Raw genomic sequence first — 22,832 nt, forward strand, 5'->3', positions numbered from 1 at the left:
ACTAGGCCTAAACCATTCCCTGTTTTACACACAGCTTTCAGGCAGCTGGGCTCTGATGCTGCTGACATTAATTCCACCACAGAAGCGGATGTTGGAATATCAAACTAAAGCCACGCTGGACAATGAATAAGGCTCTCCCAAGAAAACCTGGTGTCACAATCACAGCTAAAAACAGCAGCACGTTTCAGAGATCACTGGAGATTAAAGCCCAACTTAAAGGCAACTAATGCTTTAAATACTTTGGCTGCAGGCCAGCAGCTTTAATCCTGCTGCTAATAAGCTTTGCTCTCCCATGGTTGCATCAGGTAATACTGAAGACATCCAGTACCCAACATGCACTCAGTTGTCCTCTGAGATAATTCATGTGTTCCATTTTCAGGAAAATCAGACGTTGTAGTAAGGATTTTGCTTCACTGAGGAGACCTTCACTGTGCTTTTAATAATGAACAGTCAGCAGAACAATGCGCAGACCAGGTTTAGCCCCTCAGCTCTCAGGAAGACAAAGGGGGCTTTTAGTTGACTACATCTGAACTGTGCTGGCAACCTTGTCATTCTGTTCTTTAAATGATCCCAATCATTCCTTCAGAAATTGGGAATTTGAAGCAGGACAGATCAGAAAGACATCCTTGTATCAAAACAAGGACAATTCAATATCAGACTGTTGAACTCCAAGCCTTTTATTTAAAGGCTACAGTACACAATGTGATTTCTGCCTCGTTGGATACATGATCTTAAAACAGCATAAGAATTACAGAGAAATAAGTAAAATGTGGATTTTCTTATGCTCTTATCACGATGATCCATATTTTATGCTCAGTGCTACTCGACTGTTCAGTATATTGCTGTGAGGATAGTTAACAGACCTGCCAAAGCAAGACCTCTTTAAATGAGGTGTCTGTAAATGAGGCACATGTGAGGGCAGTTGCTCTTGCCTACCTTATTCTCTTCCATGTATTTGCATTGAAAGTTACACACAAAATGCTTCATCTTGATTAACAAAAAAAAGTCATTCCAAGCAGAACCATGCATGGATCTACTATAACTCTTTTCATGTTAGTAAAATATCACCTTTGTATACCTGAATGCTTGTCTAGTTCCCTGAAAAATTATTTTCCTCTAAGTTTCATTCCTATAAAAATGAAAGGGATTCAGGCGAAAATTTGGGGTAAGTTGCAAAAGAGCTCTCATTCGAGCAGGTTCCTTCAAGGGAGGCAGAAGCATTTCTTGATTAGTAGCAATGCAGCATGAAGTAATAGCTGGAAAACAACTACATAAATCTGAAAATTCTAATTAGAAGTTTAAAAAGCCATGTACTTTTGTGCCTGAATGAATCCTTCAGTACCATGAAGGGAAAAACCACATCCAGACATTATATGTGAGACTTGGCTCATCTAAATGCTCCAAAACCATAGAAAATATCAGCTCCTCAGACACAAGGGGCAGTGGGAGTACATATTCAACATAGACTACCTGGTCCATACCTAGCATTACAAAGCCTTCATTTTCTACATAGAAAGGGCTCTGTTAATTAAGTAGGAAAAGCATTTTCCTAGAGTCAGAGCAACACTGCAGCTTGAGTTTTATGAAACAGGATGCTCCATTTCAAAATGAAAAGCAATGATCATCTTGAGCATTGTTGGAAAATGCAAACAGGCCGCTGAGCAAAGACACAGAGTGTGTTTTCCTTCGTTCCTTCTCCCTAGAGTTCTCCTGGTCAGACTCCCAGAGAAGCAGCAATCCCCAGTGCTTTACCATTCTCCTGAGGACAAGCACTGGAGCAAGCTCAGATACAGCAACAATCTGAACCCGCACAGGGACAATTGCTTTCAGAGTTCCCCATCTCTTTTCTTCATAAGTTTCTGAAGAAACTATCAACACCCAAACAAAAAAAAAAAACCTGGCTGCAGTCACCAAAGGGGAACAGTCCCTGTCTTAAGCTGCTATGTGAGTGGCTGTTCTTCACCAAGCTGTATGTTGTCACCATCACCATTCATCCTAAACAAGAAGCTTAGTGCTGACCAGAAGTTTGGAAGAATCATGAATGAGGCTTTTTCACAAGAGAAAAAAGCAATCAATTGTGAAGAAAAATTCAAAAATGCCAGGACTTCTCCAGTTGTGAAAATTTAATAGAAAACAATAAAAAAAATTCCTTGTAATAGCTGGAAAAGATGATCCTCTATCAATTAAGAAACTAATCTGTCCTGCTTCTAAGAATCAAAATCCTCCCACTAGAATATGTTACCATATATGATCAGAAATGGCCTAACTAATGGATATGTTATTTCGTCCATGTAACTTGGGAGGAAGAGGCAGGTAATGAACTAGACAGTATTGAGATCACACCAACTTTTGGGAAGTTTGAATACAAATCCAAGAGAAGAAAGAAAGCATTTTATCCCTTAATATTGGTACTCATCCAATCTGTTTTGTATCCTACTAGGAAAGAGAAGATAAGTGAAGAAAAACATAATGCTCCTAAATGCTACTAAAATATTTAGCTGTCTTATTATGCTTTTGAGATCCCACCTCTTTATGTGATTAATACCTGTTTACTGCTTTTCTTCTCTTCTGTATTTTTCTTGTCGTTTTTCTTGTAAGCTTCGAATGTAGCTGGGTCAACACTGTACAAACACTCAGTCCACTTCCCATACAACGCACAGAGTTTCCTTTTGCTGTAAAAAAAAAAAAAAGCAGACTAAGTTTACAAAGGAACTTAAAGAGATTTATTTCCCCATTTCAGACAAAAATATGTGAAAGGAGAACTTTTGAGGGCAACTTTGAAACTCCATTATTGGTATTGCAGAATTCATAACCCTGCTGTTGCAGGTTCATGCCCTTGACAGACTGTTAAAGGCATTCTGTTCTACAGCTCCCCTCAGAAACAAGGGCAGTCATTTGTTTCCCACTTAGAATTAAGCTGTTACCTTTTGTCCTGAATGTAGCCTTCAACTTTGTGCAACTCCTTCCCAAAGAGGCCGCAGGGCTTGAAGCTTAGTACACATTTCTCACCAGTTCTAAAGGCAGAACAAGACAGCACCAATTACTTCCAAATGCTTTTCCTTTTCAAACTTACAGGAGGTGAAAGCACTCACACTCTTAACGTACTTATGGTTAGTTATTTCCACGTTTCCATACTGCTCGATCCAAAGTTTGCCCACAATAATGTTATGCACGCAGCAGGTAGGATTTGTCCATGTGTAGGCTTCATTGTGCCTAAGGGAAGGGAATAAAAATTAGAACACTGTATTTTTGTACTGGATGTAAGTCCTTCAATGAGCCACCATCATTCCAAGTCTTGAAATGGGCATGGCAATAAGTCAGTAAACCCAGGGAGTTTATCAACCTATTGCTACTGATTTTATCAATTCCTTAAAACAGTCACTTTGGTGTAGTCACTGTTAGCATGGAAAGACACAAGGAAAGCCAACAGGACTCAGGCATGCTGCATTTAGCAGAACTGATGTCCAGGCACTTGAAGAACATCCAGGCCCAGGCCTCCACTGGTGCTATTAGCAGCATGCAGCATGTATGGGGAAACAATGGCAGTTCCTTTCATCTTCCCATCCCCTCCTCCCCACAAAGTGATCTGCCCTAAGACTTTGGGATGTGGGTGTTGGACACGTCCGTTCCTAAGCCACGAGACTCTAATGCATACTAATCATCAAGGATGAGGCCCTGTGCCCCTTCAATTATTACTGATCCACTTACTCAAGAAGCTCCAATGTCATCGTGCCTTTTGGTTCCGCTTCCACGCTCTTGCCCCAGAATTTGAGTTTAGGATAAATTGATCCATGAAACACAAAATCATTATTTAAGCCTTCAGCATAGAAAGCACTGATTGGTGGATGATGGCTGACTTGCTCTGAGAGAAGTCTAAATCCAAGATCATCTCTGTAAAATAAAGATAAGCAGAACTACGTATCAAGTGTAGTGAAGTTGCAGTTGTTTTCCCTGAGGTGAAAGAGGTATGTGGACCCATGCACAGCTGCTGTACTCGAGGCAAGAGTTAGTTAAAAGCCTAGGCTAACTGAAAAGATCAACTAAAACACAGAATGTCCTCATTTTAAATAACTAAGGACTTAATATAAAAAAGAAACAAGAACTATCAGATCTGGTGAATCTGTATAACTACTTTTGATACTGATCTCTTTCTTAAAATTTTCACCTAAACACAGGCCAAAATATTAACTGGAAGAAAAATGTGCTTTTGGTGCAGCTACACATTAATAGACCCACATTGCTTATTAGGTACTCTGAACAGTCCCGTATGCCCTCCTTATGCACACTTTGCACTCATAACATTTCAGGGGAAAAAAAACTTTTTTTGTAGATAAAACTTGCTTTTGAACCTGGCAAATTTCAGTTGCCTGCTCTGAATTGAAAAGTTAAGTAGTTTCTCTTCACTGAGAGGTGAATTGGTGAACACCAACATGCATTCCGTGCACCTGCAGCAGCTACTAGGAGAATGGCTGGAAGCTTATGAGCTGAAGTGCAGTCTGCAAGCCAGCTGACAAATCTCATGAAACATCTCTTACATGGAATACCACCCTCCAGGGCAGGCTCTGTTCATTACCTGATCAGTTCATAGGTCTCTCCAAGCAATGGGTTGAACGGCTTCCCGGTGCGTTCCCACTGCGAGGCTACAGCAGACACAGCAAACGCAGCAACACACTGTTCAGAGGGGTAAGAGCACACAGTTCATCAACAGCAGCCATGGTGTTACAGAATACCACAATATTTTCCTAGACAAGTGTCCTGGCTTCCACTGGGATAGAGGTGATTTTCCCCCCAGTAGCTGGTATAGTGCTGTTTTGGATTTAGAATGAGAATAATGCTGGTAACTCACTGATGTTTTAGTTGTTGCTAAGCAATGTTTAGCAACAAAGCCAAGGACTTTTCAACTTCTGATACCACCCCATCAGGCTGGGGGGAACAAGAAGTTGTGAGAGGACACAGCTGGGAGAGCTGGCACATTGACCAAGGGGATATTCCATGCCATGTGACATCATGCTCAGTATATAAATAATCTAGGGGGAAAAGAAAGTGTAGGTTCTGGGCGGGTTCGGTCGGGACGGAGATGGATGGAGAGATCTCTATAAGCAGGTCTTGGGACACAGTCGGTTTATTGTAAAGGCGTGGGTATTGGGGCACTGCTCAGAGCTGCCTGACTCAGCTCTGAGCAGGCCCAAGAGAGTAAGCAGGTGAGAGAGAGAGAGAGGGTGTAAGAGCAAGAGTGGAAGTAAGAGTAGAAGTGGAAGAGAGGAATAGAGAATGAATAGAAGAGAGAATGGAAGTGAGAATGAATAGAAGTGTCTGAAGTCCTGGTTACAATACAATAAATCATCTTCTGTACTGAATATTCTAATTGTCACTAACCAATCTAATACAAGATACAAATCCTATAGCATTTACATACAGCCTATAAGAGTTCTTATATTACCATAGAGTGTTACATCTTAACTTCTAAAAACTACTCTTTGGACCCCTTCTGCTGAGCTAGTAGGGTCTGCTCTGACCCTTGGACCTGTTTGCAAGCAGAGGGTATTGTTTCATCAAGAGGGGATTATCTTCAGTGGCCATACCATTGTTTTCTAGTTGTTCAGTAACTAAGACCTGGTATTTCAAAAGTGGCTTTCATTTCGATGTTGCCTGTAGTTTTCATATTCCCAAAATCTTTTGTCAGGCAATCATATTTCCAAGTCTTTCCTGTTTCATCTTCCCCAACAGAAAGCAGGCTGGGGGCTGCTGCTGCTTGGAAACTGCCTGGGCATTGGTCTGCAGGCAGTGAGTGACTGCACTGTGCATCTCCTGTTTAGTCTATTCTACTATTATTTCCTTCCCCCCCTGCACAGCTCTATCCCCCATCCCATGGAGGAGGTGAGGGGGATTAGGGTGAGCGAGTGGCTGTCTGGTATTGAAGCTGCCTTGAACCATGACAGTCCTGGTTCTGTACAAACTTCCACCACATGGGTCACATGCACCTGACTTAACGTGCATCTCTGGATAACTGCTTGTCATCCAGGTCATCATAAATCACCCCCAGCAGGCCTACTTCCCTCAGGTACTGATACATTTTCCAAGGTGCTCCACTTGCCTGGGTGACATCTCCCTTGAAGGAGTCTCTTTCCTTCACACCTCACATGAGTCACCTCCACAGGCTGAGGACTTGAGTCACTTTTCCGATCACTCTGTCACTGCCCCCTTTCCTAGAAAGGGATCCTACCTGCCTGGCTTCCTTACCCTATAATTCCAGACTACTGGCCCTATTATTACCTCAGCATTGGAGCAGGCTGGTGACAATGTGTTCACCTGGACAGCAGCTGGAATCTTTTTGTGTACCTCATGGCTCACTCAGGGATAGGGATTGGGTGGGTACTGCCTCATTCATGAATTCTTCATCTCCCTCCTCCCCAGTCAGCAGCTACCTCTCCTCTTCCTCCTGGTCTCTCATGACAGCCCTGCTTCAGAGTAGTCTGTCTTGTCTACATCTTTCTCCTGCTCTCTCTTGGAAGAAACCCCTTCCTCCCTTACCACATGAGCTGACTTTTGCTTCCAGTACTTCCTCTTGTGTATAGGGGTGACTCACACCAGCAGAGGTTGGTTCTTTGGTTCAGCAGTGGTGCCAGTCACAGGACACCTCCTGTGCAGCCCCAGTGCCTTTTGTTTTGTTGTCAGATCCAGGGGCCTTCTCTTCCCTTGAGGGTACTGAATAGTGCTGAATAGGGCTCATTAGGCCTGGGCCAGGCCCCAGCACCTTGCAGTGATTTCTGTAACTCTAGAATTGCCAGCGTGACAGCATACTTTTCCCAAGCATTTTATTAATTTTTCAAGATTCTGCGCTTGCTTAGGAGTGATATTCCAAAATGTTGGAGATACCCTCTAACCTAGTGCTTGCCTATACTATCCCACACATACCCCTGCCACTCGTATCTACCCAGCCTTGGGGCAGATCTCTGGGTGGTATCCAAAAATAGTTGTTTTACTGTAAACAAGATCTGAAACACAATCAAGAGCTGCAGCAAAAAAACATCCAGGTTTGATATCCTGATGATATTTCAAATTCTCAAGAGCTAATTAGCTTGGAGGAGAAGGAGATGATGGAAGATGGTATGTATCTCCCACATGGATTTGCTCTCTGATGAGAAAAGGCAAAAGGTGTAACTATGAATAGTTTCCTACAGATGGTTCCCAAAGTGTGGAAATGATGGCAATGCTGAGTACAAATACCAGCTCAGATGCACTACCAGGAATTCTATCATATCATAAGACAGTGTTACAAAGTACAACAAAATGCTAACCTTAACCCAGTCCCCAGAGGTGATAAACAGCACAGCAGGGAACATATACAGCAAGTTAGATGTTGCATAACAGAGCTCCAAGAACATTCACAGCAGCTCTGAGAGCAAATAAATCAACATTATGACCAGAGACTATCAAACTAATATCATAAATGCTTATAATGAATTTCCTTTATTATGCTCTGGTCAGATCTGTTGTTATCTCAACCCTTTATGCTCTGCTGCTTGTGGGGTGCCATAAAGGACTGTTGTGATTTAACCCAGCAGGATAAACACACATCTGCTCACTCACCCCCTCCCCAACCCAAATGGGATGGGGGATAGACTGGGGGGATAAAAAATGTGAAATCAATGGGTTGAGATAAAGGCAGTTTAATAAGGCAGAAACACAAGAGAAAATAATAATGATAGAAGAATCACAATCATCAAAACAAGTAATGCACAGCACAGTAGCTCACCACCCACTGACTGATGCCCCATCAGTTCCTGAGCAGCAGTCCCCAGACAGCTTTCCCTTGGTTTATGTACTGAGCATGACACTATATGGTATGGAATATCCCTCTGGACAGTTGGGGTCAGCTGTCCCAGCTCTGTTCCCATCCCAGCTTCTTGCGCCACAAGGCACAGAAAGTCTTTAATTTATTGTAAACACAGCTTAGGCACAACTAAAACATCAGTGTGTTACCAACATTATTCTCATTCTAATCCAAAATACAGCACTGTACCAGCTTCTAGGAAGAAAATGAGCTCTATCCCTGTGGAAACCAGGACAATAAACAAAACTGGCCAATGAATAAGAGAAACCAACAGGCAGCAAATTACAGGAGTTCCTCCTACAATGAGACCATCTATAAGGAAGAAAGACCCCACGCCATTCTCCAAGAGCTCACAGAAACTAGCAAAGCCAACGCACCTGCATTCGCTCAGTTGTGCTGGAAAGGGAGCTGGCTTTGTGGATGAGGTATGTGTGCTCCATGTACTCTGTGAGTCGCTGTAGGAAGCTCAGTGGCTCGTTGAATATAACCGGCATTGTGATCTTCGACAACTCCTGATGCACAAATGAAATTCGTGTTAAAAGCTGAATGATTAGATACACTGACCCGCAGTAACCCGAGTGTAATCGGCTTATTACAAAAATAAATGATGCTCTTAGTGCTAATGCAATGTGCTTGACCTGGCTCTGCTAATACTGAAAGGACAAAACCCTTACGAGCTCAATAAGCAGAGCTGTGCTGGAATTAAGGCTACTTTTAAAACAAAAAGAAAACCAAACATCAATCTTCCTATCAATGAATGCATTAAGAAGGTGAGATGAAACAATGGAATGAAATATTAAGGACCCTTTTAAAGACTAAGTTATTTATTATTCCATAAATAGATATAGACCATCTAATTACTTAAACATCTTTTTTTGGAGGCAGGAGGGCAAATATGGGGGGAGGAGAATGAGGAAGGACAGGGAAACATGGCAGTACTAGAGTACAAACAGGGATTTTGTATTCTGAAGAAAAAAGGGGATTTGTAACAGGAATAAAAATTTAAAGGAAGCCCTAGAGTTTGGGTGCTGTTTGTTCTCTCTTCCCATTTTTAAAAGGCATGCCCTCTGAATGCATAACACAGCCCTGGTTTAACCAGTCGGCAGCAGCAAATTGAAGCAGTGTAAGTGTGACTACTGGCCAAGTGTGCGGCAAACAGCGCCGTCCTGAGCCAGAACAGCAGCACCTGGCACCAGGAGCCTCGGCAGACACTTCGGTACAGGCCACTGCAAGTTCTGCTGCCTCCCACAGCTACAACCTCTGTGCACCAGTGGCTGCAAAGCAGAACTGAGACCCTTTTTCCCTGCACACACCTTATGCAAGGCAGTCTTCCAATCTGTTCTTTGTACTTTATAACACTTTTTCACTAAAGCCACTGTGAGAAGCCTCAGACACTTCACATCAACTCGGGAGACTTGGAGCTGCTGATGCAGGCATTCCCCAGCATTTCCACACCTCACTGCTTGGTGCTGCTCCTAACTACACCAAGGAGAGGAGGAGAAAACAACAGCAACTAAAACCACAAACCTTCCCTTCTGTAGACTACTGTTAGAGACTGACAGAAGTTTAGCAGCAACAAGTATTTGCAGCCTATTGTAGGATCTAATGGAGACAAGAACTCTTCTCAATTCACACTTAGCTGGAAGCAGCTTAGGTGCCAACCAGCTAACTCTGATCTGGCCACCGTCTGGTCAGTAACACCATGGAAGGGGGAAGACTTCAGATGCTAAAGGGAAGGGACGAGAGCAAAATCAAAGTGGTTGTTTTTCTGGTGTTGTTTTGTTTTTTCCACAGTCAAAAAAAAAAAAAAAACAACAAAAAACCAAACACAAAACCAAACTGCTACCACAAAGTACTTACAGGGTCAAACTCAAGAGAAGATGATTTTACTTAAAGAATATTGCTCTGACCAAGTCTTACCTTCTTAAGTTGTGAAAGCAAATAAAGCGTAAGCAGCAAATTAAAAATAAACTAAAACGAACAAACCAAACAACCCCATAAACAAACAAACACACACAAAAGACCTCTCCTCCCAAACAAGTTTTCATTCGGGCCTCAAATAAAACAATCACTCCCCATTTTTTATCCTAGCTTTCTGATTACTTACCATGCCAATACATTTTCTTAAGATACTCCAGATACTGAAGTCATTTCTGGAAAACATCGGAGATGGCAAGCTTGTTCTGTGGAAAGGAAGAGGGGAAAAAAGCAGAAGAAAAGTTTTCTAATACTAACCATGACAAATAAATGCAAATGCTCATTTATGAAAGTAACAATTTCCCAAATTTTAAATTAAAAAGCCAGGGGGAATGACAGTGCTACTTTGAAGCACTTAAATTGTTTTACCTGCGCAGAAACATTAATTTCTCCAAAAGCAGAACTATTAATTTTGCATAACACCAGAGGAAGAGAATGTCTACAGCAGTCGTCAGAACAGTTTTCACAACGGCACCATTAAGACATTTAATTGTGTCTTTTCTTTGTGAGAAAACCGAAGTTAAATGTGAATAGGCATGTAAGTATGTTCAGTACGTCTGAACAGATCTGAGAGTTAGACAGTGGGGTTGTTATGGGGTGTTTTTGCTAGTCACCTTTATACTGACCATGAAGGGCTACAATATTTATGACCTATACTAAAACCAGCCCTCAGGAACAACACAAAAAATCAGCATCATTTAAGAAGAGAAAACAGAGCAGCCTGTTTTACAGGGGGCTGAAATATCCCGAAACAAGTCATAAGTGTACTTCCAAGGACCAACAGTTAGGCTGAGAGCACAGCATGTATTTCTCAGCCTTATGGGAAATCAGGCACAGAGTCTGTTCAGCTTTCTTACTGCTACTGACCAGCTCAACTGTTAATCCAATTTACTTCCAGAAAGGCATAATTATTGGTCAAAGTCCTTTGTCCATAATACTAAAATTCATTTTTGGATCATGAAGCTATTGCTAATGAGAAAAATTCACAATTTTTCTGTTCTTATCAATAGATAAAAATTACCTAGAGCTCACTCAAACTGCATGAACTATTAGTTTCAAAGTTTAATTAACTCTAAATGATCATGTTGCCCTCCTAACCAAGGTTGTCTTGTCTCTGCTCAAGGCAGCTAAAGCAATCTTTCTCAGAGAGTGTGAACAGGCTGTACCTTCCTTCTCCACCTCACTTTTCTAATAAACAGAAACACTGCCAAGAGAAAAAAAATACCCAGGCTAAAGTGTTTCAGTAGCTCTCCTTGCTGTGCTACCTCCCCTACTTCTCAGCTGCCACTGAAACACCTTTACCAGGGCTGATGCTTCAGCTTTCAGAAAGAACAAAACCAAAAAACGTTTCTTAAAATAAAACAAGCCCCATCCCATCATAAACCCAGTCACATGTCTGAACTCCTCATAGTAGCAAACTACTGTGTTAGCAAGCAGCTACAAGCCCAACACTGACTTGTTCTCCTCAGCTCCCCTGCAGAGGATGAGTGGGTAGGAGGATTTATTTTAACTGACCAATGTACCACCACTCACTCCCTATTCCGACTTTTCACTGACAAAAAAAATGTTTAGTCAAACAGATCACCCCGAATAATATGAAATATAAAATACTTCTGTGGATGTTTTGATACAAATGTCCAGGAGAGGACAGTGTCCACCAACTATTTAGTCTTACCTTCACTTGTAATGTTTACTTGTTTTTCCTGTGTATCCTTTAATGCAGGCAGTCAGCAGAGTGATATTTGTGTTTAAGTAAGCCCTTCTGCATGTTGAACACATTAACCCTTAGTTTGCTGAAGTGTACACAGGAATTGCTTTCCTTACACACTAGAACTTACATTTTCATGAAAGTTAACCTGCCCTTTTGTTAAATTTGTTTAATCACTTGAAACTTGGCATTCAGTTTTAGCCGTTCATCCATATCTGTTGCCTATATCAGTCAAACCTGCTATGGGAGTCAGCTCTCTCCTCCCTATACAACACACACATGTACTGAAAAAACAAAGCAGTTTTAAGCCACCAAGGAATATCCCAGGGACAAGTAAGGACATGTGGAAAAATGACAGGCAGCCAAGACTTGAAGCCTACTAACCTTGACATACTCCCTGTGATTAAACAAAAGATTTTTGAATGCAGAAACTTCCCTCCAGATGTCAATTTCAAAAACAACTCAGGAAGTTAATTTTAGCTGTAAGTGACAAAAACATCTACTGGAATTTCTGTGCAGTAGAACAGATGAGATGTATTTAGGATCCTTTACTTAAACAATAACACTTGTCCAAAGCATTAGCTATTACACATCAACTACTACAGGAATCTTGTGGGGAAGGAAACATATGGAGTGAAAAAGGCATGTTTAGCTTGCTCTTCATGCCAGCCTGATCCAGGCTCTCATGAAGTTGAACACCAATGTGTTTGCATCCTGAAAGGCCCCCAATGCAGGGACCAAAGGGAAAACTGACTACAAAACTCAGCAATAAGAGGGAAATGGCAGTGGCACATGGATGTAAAATGTTGGCACTTAATATAGAACATTTTTTATGCAACAGAGTTTTTATTGGTTTGCTTGCTTGCTTGGACTTTTTTGAGGGATGGTTTTTTCTTTTCCTTTTTTTTTTTTTTTTAAAGTTTGACTCAGATTAAAAAATTCCCTCTTAAAAAGAAGTTATTTGAATGCTTCCAGATTATGTACTGTACTATTCACTCAAATCCTTTCCCGAGAAATGTACAAAAATTAGGTCCACTCTCAAAACACTCTGCGAACAACCAGTAGGATGCAAACTACATAAAAAACCCCAGAAAAAACCAGCAGATTATATGTTTTACTGGCTTCATCTATTTGTATATGTACTTCCCAAGATTTTTAATTCCTTGGAACCAACAGATTTATTCTTACATTTCCAAACCCAAAGCATGTATGCTCCCCCTGCCAAGCAAAAACCACCCTCCACTTCTGAGTGGAAAACTCTCAACCACTCAAATAATATTTGAGGTGCAGATTAGAGCTCAGGTTGTCTAGATGAAGACAGGAAATAATCTTATTTAAACTGATGGCTAAACAGTGTTAGGTACTCTCATGTGCAACCTAAAGGCAACCACAAATCCTTTACTCATCTGAAGGTATCAAGATTTTATGCAAAAGAAATTAATCTGGTCTACTTTTCTTGTTTCCATGTGGTTAATACAAATGGAAGTTTAAAAAAAAAAAGCTATAAGCAAACTCAAGGTTGTAAGGATGGAATGAAGTGATGTCAGAACGTTCTGAACCCCTCACTTTGCATAGCATCAAGAAGTTATAGTTTTTGCTCTGAAAAGGACACAGGTGGCATCACAGACAGTGCCTATCTGACCACATGCACATAGTTGGAACAAGCCCCCAGACAAAAAGAGGCACAAATTGAAGCCAGCAGCTCCAGGCAGGTAACACAGTTCTGAAGTCACATGAAACAAATGCTGTACCAGGCCAAACATGGCTGCTACCAACAGCCTCAGAAAAGAGGCTAAAAATACCACACATCTCCCATCCCCTGAGAAGGTTCTCTTGCAGGTAAAGTTTAAATCATCTGAGCTTCTGGGGAGAAAAAGTTTGCATCAATATATTTGGGGACAAGACCCAGTGTGACACCAAAGTGCCAGGTAAAAAAGCCTAACATTACAGCTCAACCTGTAATATTGTTACAGTCATTTAATTCCATAAACTACAGCCATATATTCTAGAGCCACTTAGTCACATAAAATATGGTCATACATTCTGATCTAAATGCAAAACAGATGAAAAAAAAGTTTTCACTTTGCTTTAGCAGTAAATTACTAGCCAATTTATGCACTCATTTTACTCTAAAATCCTATGCTCTCTCTATCACTAAAAGGCAGCTCAGAGAAACAAGTGAAGCAGAGGTACTGGTTTATTACCTTTCATTACTCTATAAAATCAGGGGATCTGAAATGCTCCTCCAGTCACCCGCTCCCTGCAGTTCTGACAGCACAGTGCAGCATTATGAGAACTTGCCCAGTAACTTCTTTTTTATAGTAAACAGAAGATCGAATCCTCTTAAAACTCCTCAGTACAATGCAAGTCAACATGCACCATCATTTTCACGTTGATTATGTACTGTATCCTTTCCCCTCACCGTTTCCAAGACAGTGAAGGCAACTCAGATGTCCACCTTCACCTACTTCTTCCCCCCCCACTCCTGAACTTCCTGCTCTAATTAGGGAAGGCACTTAGCCAAGGCCATAAATACCATCTTGCTAATAGCACAAGAGCAAAGCAACATGCTTTGTCAGCTGCTTTATGTTATCTCCCCAAAACACCCTTTACTCCACCCAAGCCCTCATTTGCCTTAGTCTTTGCCTAGTATGAGACATGCACAGGTTGACCCTTGAAACATCAGGTCGGACATTACCACGCACTTCAACAGTTACTGCAATTTAACTATTTAAGATACCAAGTAATTAAAGGCTATCTAGCTTCCTTCTGTAAAATTAAACATTATTTTCCTGTTTTTACAGAAATCTGGTGTCCCCATCATCATCCTGTACCTCCAAAACACATCCAGAACAGTCTCTTTGAAACATGCTGAAGTCTGGCTTTATCTGTAGCACAAATGCTATATTGCCCTTTCACTGAAACTGGAGAATAGTGGTGTCTATTACATCTCATTAACTCCAGACCTATTGTCCTCCTTTATCAGCAAGGAAACAAACAAAAATGGATCATTTGACAACACAAAATAAGCACATAAAACATGGATGAGACTTTTAGAATAAGACTCCCTTTGTTCACATTTGAGTTTCTGATGCCAGGCTAGCAATATTTTTCATTCATTCCTGATACCAACAGAAGGATCAAATGACTCGAAATTAAAGAGGCAATAGGAGGTATAAGTCATCAAAGATACATGAAGGAATTAAAATCCACATAGATTTCAATAAGATCTAATAAAGAACAAGTGTGTCCATTTTTAAACAGCACATTATATTTCGTTTTTACTTATTTAGATTGGATCATCAAGATGCAAAGGAGCACACCAACCTTGGAAAAACATTCTTTATAAAATCATAGCACAACCAATTACTTGTCAACCATCCCTAACAAAGTTTTAAAAGTTTTCTGTTAGCTTTTCAGAGATTCCTGTGGTCTCTTACCATTAATGCATATTATAAAACCTTAAGAATGGACAACATCCTACCTGTGTTTTTTGATTCCATTTGACAGCGACTCCCCACTGCCACACACCTTTTCTTCAGACATGCTTGAAGTTATTGTATCTTTTGAATCCATGCTGTCCTCTAATGAGTAGGCTGCTGTTGTTTCAAACCCACTTAATGATTTTTCAGATTCCGAATCTGCAAAAGAGCAGGTGCATGTTAATGAATCTACTGCCTGTGCTAGACTTCAGTCACTGACAGATCTCCCCTCCTCGTACAAAACTGAAACCTAAGTAGCCTACTGTGTCCTGATGACAGCATCCATTTGGTAAGTAACTAGTACTGCCAGAGACTGCTGCAGCCCAGCATCTAGATATAAAGAAATTGCACAATAAGCAAGACCACTATACATTAAAATCCTCTATCGAGCTGAGCCAAAATCTGGCATTTTTAATAAATTGAAGCTACTAGACCTTGCTCAGGACAAGAGCCAGTGCCATAGAGGTGCCAGCACCCTCCCGAACAGACAGGTACCTTGAGTAACGACTCCTTCTTCAGATGGGTCTGAGTTCTTAAGACACTCAGTGCTGTTCACCAACCTTCACTTCCTAACTCACTGAACAAGTATCAAAGAACAGGAGGATGTATCATATAGATAACACGAACCACGTAGGTCCCAGAAAAGTCTAGGTGATAAGCTTACCAATCAACAAGATAAACTTCGTACTGTGGAAGGCAGGTTAATAGTACAATCCACATCACATCTCAAACTAAACCCAACATCAACAAACAACACCTTCCTTCCAACCAGGTCAGGTAGTGTTTCTCCAGCTCTGGAGAAGAGAGAGTCTTGCCCCAAATCAAAAACTACAAATTTCCTGGGAAAGGCTGTATTTTTATGTTAGGTTTTCTTTCAAACCTGGCAAGACTGTCAAAAGATTATCCAATTGCAAGTTCCAGGAAGTGAGGGAACAGCTCAAGACATCAACTTCTATCTCATTTGAAAAATCCTATAGCAGAAACCAGGTACCACACTGAATGGTAAACAGCTTAATGCAAGCCTCACTGCTTCTTGAAAATGTAGACCCAAACTATAGTAGACACTATTCCTGCCATGTACTGCTTCCAGCATATGTTATTGCTCTTGGCTGCAAAACCCCAGAGGAATAATTGCAAAATTAGCCATTCTCTCACACACTCCTTCTCATTCAAACCCAGTAATCAAAACCTGCTGAAGTAGCAGCCTATCCAAAAGAATATCTCACTCACAGCTGTCTACTGCCAGGTGCTTTCTTGTTTTCTCTTTAAAAATCTATGCCAGTAGTTTCTCCAGAACATGTAAATTGTATATTGCTTTGCTGGAGGGTGTGTGTATATATATATAGTGATAAGAGGACTTTCTACCACATCCAGATTACATAAGGGTCAGAAACAGGACAAAATTCTGATGAATGGATGAGTTGTGTCACAATGTCTTCATCCTTTCTAGAGAGAGATCTAGAAGCAAAAAGGAGATCTCTCATTTAAAACATCCATGCCTATCCTTGTCAAGACAGTACTGGAATCAAGCCAGTTGCTAGGGAATGGAAAGAACTGCCAGCTGGTGCTTAAGGGTATGTTAAAAAAGTGGACTGGCACTCCAGAGAATCTTCTCACAATTTTCCCCAAATTTGTCAGTCTAGTTCTGTGCCAAGTTATGATATAACATATCAAAGCACTGGTTTGGTGGGTACTATATTTAACAAGTAGGGTAAGGAAAACCATTTTTACTTGGGACAAGTCTGTTACATAAAATACAGATTTGTCCAGAGATCCTAAGCACAGGTAGCCAGGAAAACAGTTTTCCTGCATATCCAAATATTGCAGAGGAAGAGACACTCTAGGAGTGTAACACAACTTGGGCCTCAGCTTCCTGACCACATGACAATCTATAAATCCCCTCGAGGCAGGTATTCCACCTCTCTTTTGAAAGAGCTGCTCAACTGTGCCAACAGTTATCATGACAAGAAGAACAAGAAGCCAACCCAGCAATGTAAAGAAAAAGATCTACTCCTGCAGAGTCCTTCTCTTGTACCATTCAGGACTGTCTTGCTTTCAGACAAGAGTCATAGCGTGCAAATTCTCTCAATCTGAGTTTCTGCAACAGAGCCAGGACTCCAGAGGCAGAAAGGCAAGAACAGATAAGCTTCACCAGAACTGCCAATCACTCTTGGATATGCTTCTCAGTGTAACAAGGATTTTTAAATACCACACACATTCAGTTCTCCTCATGCTGGCCTTATAGTGCCAAGAGATGATTCTGCTGGACTGAGCTCTGCACCTGCAAACCTCTCCAGAGCTGGAGACACTGACCAGACACCCTTCTCCGGGGCATGTGCCTTACCTAATGCAACAATTCATGCTATACAGTAAAGAACAGTAGAAGAATGAAACACAGCTGTAGTAAGAAATTGCTCTCTAGAGAAACCTCACCCATTTTCCTGAGAAATTGGGAAAATCTGTCTACAACAGCGGCTGCCATCAAAGATCTGTCTCCAAGCCCTTAACCTCAGCTACCCCCCTTTAACCCAATGAACTCAGCAAGCCTTGAGAGTTTGTTACGGTGTCAGAGTGAACAAGCCTAGTATTGTATTGTGAGCACAGATCAACAGGCAATTCAAACTGAGCTTTTTCCCTGTGCACTTGCAGCGAACTCTTTTCTGAATTAAGATTTGCATACTCCCCCGTCACTGCAAAAAAAGATTTATATTCACAAGTTTCTACAGAGCAGCTGTCAAACAGATGACTAGGAGAAAATGAGGCGTTTTTTTTAATTGAACTTAAGGGGTTGTGGGCTGAGGAGAGGGGAGAAGGAATAAGAGTCCCTGTTCAGAAGCCAAAATTTTAAAGTGATCTCTGAGACAAGACCAGGCTGACTAGGAAGCTCTCCAGCTCATGAAACCTGGAAGAGAAACAGTACAAACACCAGCTACATTTTGCAAGAGTGGGAAAGCAAGGGGAAACAGCAGAAGCAATGACAGAAACTTAACTCAAGGGACCTCATTTCCTATTGCAACAACTGGTAAGTCTCCAGATGCAGATGGAAAAGTTTGGCCAGTGTTTTTGATTAATAAATAAACCTGAGAAAGACAGTGTTTAACCATTGGCACTGTTGGGTTTGAATTCTGACCAGGTGTTTCCCATTGCTCTGAGATGTCTGAATTCATTCTTTTAACTCTATTCAAGGCAAGAATCACAGGCAGCGGTGCTCTCACAGAGGCTGTGAAGTATTTCTGGTACACATTCAAAAAAAGCCCCTTGACAAACTACTCTAAACATGGAAGGAAGAGCAATAGGTTTCTATGCTTTTTGTGCCATTTTTACTTTTAAGTGATCTGATAACTGGAGACAAACTAGGAAGCAAACAAAAGCAACGGATGTAGTCTGCTACTTCTTGTACCATAATATATAATAACATTATTTATAAACACAGCACCCAGTAGTGGTAGATACCAGCAGAAGCTGTACTATGACAGGTTAGCTTCAGTGTATTTAAATATTCCTGTAACTAAACAGCTGCTTTTATTGCAAAATTCCATCAATAACCCTCTCAACGCACACAAAAATCCTGTTTGCAGAAAAACCCCCCAAGTCTCAGATAAAACCTGTTTAAAAGAGAAAAACAAAGGCAGATCTCAATTCTCCCCAAACTGGGTGCACAATTTGCATATGAGAATGGAACCTTATCTGAAAGGCAAAAATCAAGTACCTTTACCCTTTAATTCTTCACCTGCTCAGCCATTTTTCAGCAATGTGGACAGACTCTGCATTTGTACTCCATTTTCATATGCTCCTCAGGTCTGTATTAATCCAAGCTAATAACTTCTCCAGCTCTCTAGGAGATGGCATTGGTCTTTTTAATTTTGCTACTTGTTCAGTGCTTCTTCCCCTCCCCAGAGCCCTCCCATTCCGCCCCACCCTGCTTTAAACATAGAAGAGTTTGACACATGTTAAGCATTCAATCCTGCAAGTGAGAGCTGCAGCACTCTGTGTGGTATCGAGTTTAATTACACATTTCCACCACTCCCATGATGAGCAGATCAGCGCACCGGGAAGCGCTCTTAACTGACCTATGGCTATCAGAGTTCAGATTAATAACACCCTTAACTTTGCTCTTAACACTGGATACCATGCTTTGGTAACACAACTTGCTTCTTCTGTAGGTTCTTCCTTAAATATCTCTCTTATTGCAGGGATTTAGGAACTACTGCGACTGTCAAAAAGTACTGACAACAGCCTATCACTTAAAAATAAAAAGAGAAGAGACTTCAGGAAATCAACTTCAGTAAGGAAACTTACCACATTGCAAACATTTTCCTTACTCCAGTTTTGGAAAAGAAAGAGGGTATTTCTTTAACTCTGGCCACAATTTCTACAAAGAGAACCACACACCACAGACTTTATAGAGGGCAATTCAATCTATGCCAACACTAGCAGGTAGCATGGCTCGGCTGCAGATTTGCAAGCGGAACAGATGGTGCTGAGGACTTGACAATCGAACCAGATACATGTCTAGTGCTGTTCTCTTCAGATCTGCTCTGCTCTACTGCCATGGACTGAGTGTCCAATAGGAACTACTGGGCTGTATCTTCTGATTCAGCTTCATTCAGGAGCAGTTGGATTGTTCTACAGTGTGAACCAGAGCATGGCAAATGGGGACAAGTAGCTCCTGCAGTGAATACATCCTTTTTGATACGCCTCTTCCTCAAAAACCTGCTTGAAAATTGCTCTGAATTGTTCCATTAGTGATATTTCTGTTGAGAGTAAACAAGAAATGTCTTTTATACATACAAAATTCTTTAAAAAAAAAACAAAACAAAAAGCAGCAGTGGCATCTTCTTCCAACCTGTCACGTCAAAACTAACAATTCTTCAGCTCAAAGTGCAAGCCTACTTATGCAACACTCTCACTTCTAAACTCACTCCTACAGCACGGATTTAAAAATTCATAGAACTGCAAGCAGAAAAAGATGGCATCCTGATAGAAAAAATACTCTAAGTAGTGGCATTTTCCCACTGACAGACATTATAACTTGTTATATCACCCTGTTAAAATACATTGGTGTTTGCTAAATCTCCTATACAACCTAGAAAGATAATTTCTGAATATGGCTATTTGTCCAAAATCAATATAATTTAACGCTATCAGTTTGCAGATCAGGTTAAGCAAAAGCTTTGCAGACAGTTGTAGCAATTTAGATTTCCAGAGACAAAAATTTTTAGCTTCTGATGATCAGACCTAGGCACTGCTCTATGAAAAATTAAAGATCACAGCTCCTCTCTCAGAAAGAAGACCCACATTCCCAAACTTTGAGCCAGTATCAAATATCCCCAGATTCTCTGTTCTCACTGTATTCTTGTCATACAGAGACAAGAAGCCTTCTAGTTGAGACTCCCTGGACACAGCAGAAAAGCATGAAGGCTAGAAAGCTTTACCAGGATCCCAGTGATGAGTAAAAAAACTGCTCCTCAAACCATACCAACAAAAAACTAATTCCTTTTATGCTTAAAGTGAAAGTGATAACATGCACCTAGCAGTCAGGAAAATATGTCACATTTCCCTTTTTCTCGCCACCTCCCCATCCCTGCCCCCTTCAGAGACAGAAAGGACCCTAATCTCTGCAAACCACTAAATGTGAACAACCTAGAGAAGAGAACCTAACACCAGTCTGATTAAATTGACAGACAGCCAAGGAACTGAGTCTGTCCCAGAAAATTATTTAAAATGCAATTAAGATAAATTATGTCAAGTAACTTCTCCCAAAGGAGAAAGAAATCACATCTGGTTTTTTTAATGTATGTTTGTATATATATGTACTCAGCAAGTTTCACAGTTTTACAAATCCACTTAATGTGATTTGTTTGTAGCTTCCAAGGACAAAACCACCACCTCCGACAACAAGAGAGATGGCTTTGGACACCTCCATTCAACAGTATTTAGAGATCAGGTCAGTTATGAGATGTATCAACTAGCAGCTCTTTAAAGCTTAATATTCTCTCATATGCACAAAGCAAGCCCAGCTGGAGAGACTGCATTCCAACAGCATCAGATAAAGAACTATTCTCTGCTTTGTTGACAGTCAAAAGAGCCTGAGGCCTTTCAGCAGAATTTTTCCTTTGGTTCCAGATGAAGAACCTGTTTTAGTGTTCCTCAGTCTCTTCTTCTCCTTGAAGGCTTGATAAATTTGCTACTGTGCCAAACAGCAGAGTCTGCTTCACAAAGTTGATTCACTGTGTTCCTGTGCATAGACTTCCTTTGCCTGTTTTTTCACTGCTGAAGTTTCTCACTGCAGAACACCTATCAAGGAGTCTGGGAACACTGCTTTTCTCATCTGTCAGAAGCATCAGACAGTTCAGTTCACAGAAAAAGTAACCCCATACTTGCTAGTGAAATTTGCCATCACAACCCAATTGTCTGCTACAATTAGATTATGTTCACCCTCAAGCTTTTCCAGATTCTTCATAGTTGTAGACAGGTGTGTGCTGCTGAATCACCTGGTTAGAGTGACTGCTGAGCTGCACTATGTACAGCCACTCTATACAAATTCATGCTGTAATCATGTCAGGCAGTTCAGAATCTTGCAAAACCACTATTTGCATGTTCTGCATATGAAATTATGAAAGATACTAAACTGAAGAACAAATACGAAAAGACATTTAATAAATGCATGCAGGATTTTGATTCATCCTTTTCTTTCATGTTTAACACTTCAGGTACACAGAATTGAAATGGAACAAGACTTTCTTAACATTGTTATCCCTCAAAACTAGGGATTTTTAGTCTGATCTTAACAACGGAACAAAGGCAAAAGCACACACCATCATGGACAAAGCAAGTCAGAAGGCTACAACATACGGTTACCTCTCCCAAAACAGGAGCTTTATGTTCTGCTATTTAAAAAAAGAGCATAAACACCCAAGCAATCAGACCTTCCATTACTGTCCTGTGGTCTTGTAACCTTTGGTCAGGCTAAGGTGAAGCAATACAATTCTACAGGTGAACTCTGGCAAATTTTTAGAGCCCTGCTCATAAAACACATCACGCATACTCCTAAAATGAGGTCCATGTTAGAAAGGCAGAGATTTCACTTGAATTGAGACTGCTCCCACCTTCTTCCCCCAACCCACCTGCCCCCAATACATTCACTACGCACATGCTGTCTACACACTCACATTCTGGACATCATCACTTACCTGAAACAGCATCATAGAATTGCTCTTCACTGAGGATGCTGAGAGGTGGAGATCCCTTAGCCAGAGACTGCTCTAGTTCATGGTGTTCGGTAGCGAGTGTCTCTAATGCTTCTGACAAGATCTTGTTTTTCTCCTGCTCATGCTCCAGTTTCAAATTCCTCACCTATAAGTAGATACATGTATGAATAAAATCTAATCTCTCTGAAGAATGCGTAGCTGGAAGCTAGTCAGAAAATAGACCCTAATGAATAAATAACTAGCAAACAGCTGGAACTGAAACCACATGGATTAATGAGAGTATTACAGCATTTGTGTGATGACAATAAGGTTGTTAGTCAGCATTTTTAGTAGCTGAAAAATCTGACACATAAGATCTGACAGTATCAATCACAATTCTGTAAGTGAATACAAGCCAGATAACTATTCTTTAAAACTGAGGGGAAATATTTACAGCTCTACTTGGATGACCTTAACTAAGGAGTCAGTGATCGGTTTCTACATGCACCAAGCTCCTTCTACTAGTCTGCTCCAATTTAGGCCAAGCAGCATCATCTAAATTGAATTAGAGAGCAAATGTGAATGCCAGCTACAAATAACTGCAACTGAACTATGAGCTGAAAACATTTAACCCTGAAGAT

General features: G+C 40.9%; 1 protein-coding gene across 6 annotated transcripts in view; it reads right to left on the reverse strand.

Annotated features, from left to right (window-relative positions):
• OSBPL1A (oxysterol binding protein like 1A) overlaps window positions 1-22,832 on the reverse strand; it is an 80,480-nt gene that overhangs the window by 8,335 nt on the left and 49,313 nt on the right. For 5 of the 6 annotated variants that reach the window (XM_032123686.1, XM_032123676.1, XM_032123695.1 and 2 more), the window contains 9 exons: window positions 22,195-22,357; window positions 15,004-15,160; window positions 9,942-10,017; window positions 8,212-8,346; window positions 4,574-4,671; window positions 3,709-3,891; window positions 3,106-3,213; window positions 2,925-3,014; window positions 2,546-2,672 (listed from right to left, as the gene is read on the reverse strand). In XM_032123686.1, coding sequence (XP_031979577.1) covers window positions 2,546-2,672; window positions 2,925-3,014; window positions 3,106-3,213; window positions 3,709-3,891; window positions 4,574-4,671; window positions 8,212-8,346; window positions 9,942-10,017; window positions 15,004-15,160; window positions 22,195-22,357 — 1,137 coding nt within the window. The remainder of the gene's footprint in view (window positions 1-2,545; window positions 2,673-2,924; window positions 3,015-3,105; window positions 3,214-3,708; window positions 3,892-4,573; window positions 4,672-8,211; window positions 8,347-9,941; window positions 10,018-15,003; window positions 15,161-22,194; window positions 22,358-22,832) is intronic. The other variant, XM_032123718.1, reaches the window with a different exon arrangement.

Source organism: Corvus moneduloides, chromosome 1 (genome assembly GCF_009650955.1).
Source record: "Corvus moneduloides isolate bCorMon1 chromosome 1, bCorMon1.pri, whole genome shotgun sequence".
In the NCBI taxonomy this organism is placed as follows: Eukaryota; Metazoa; Chordata; class Aves; order Passeriformes; family Corvidae; genus Corvus; species Corvus moneduloides.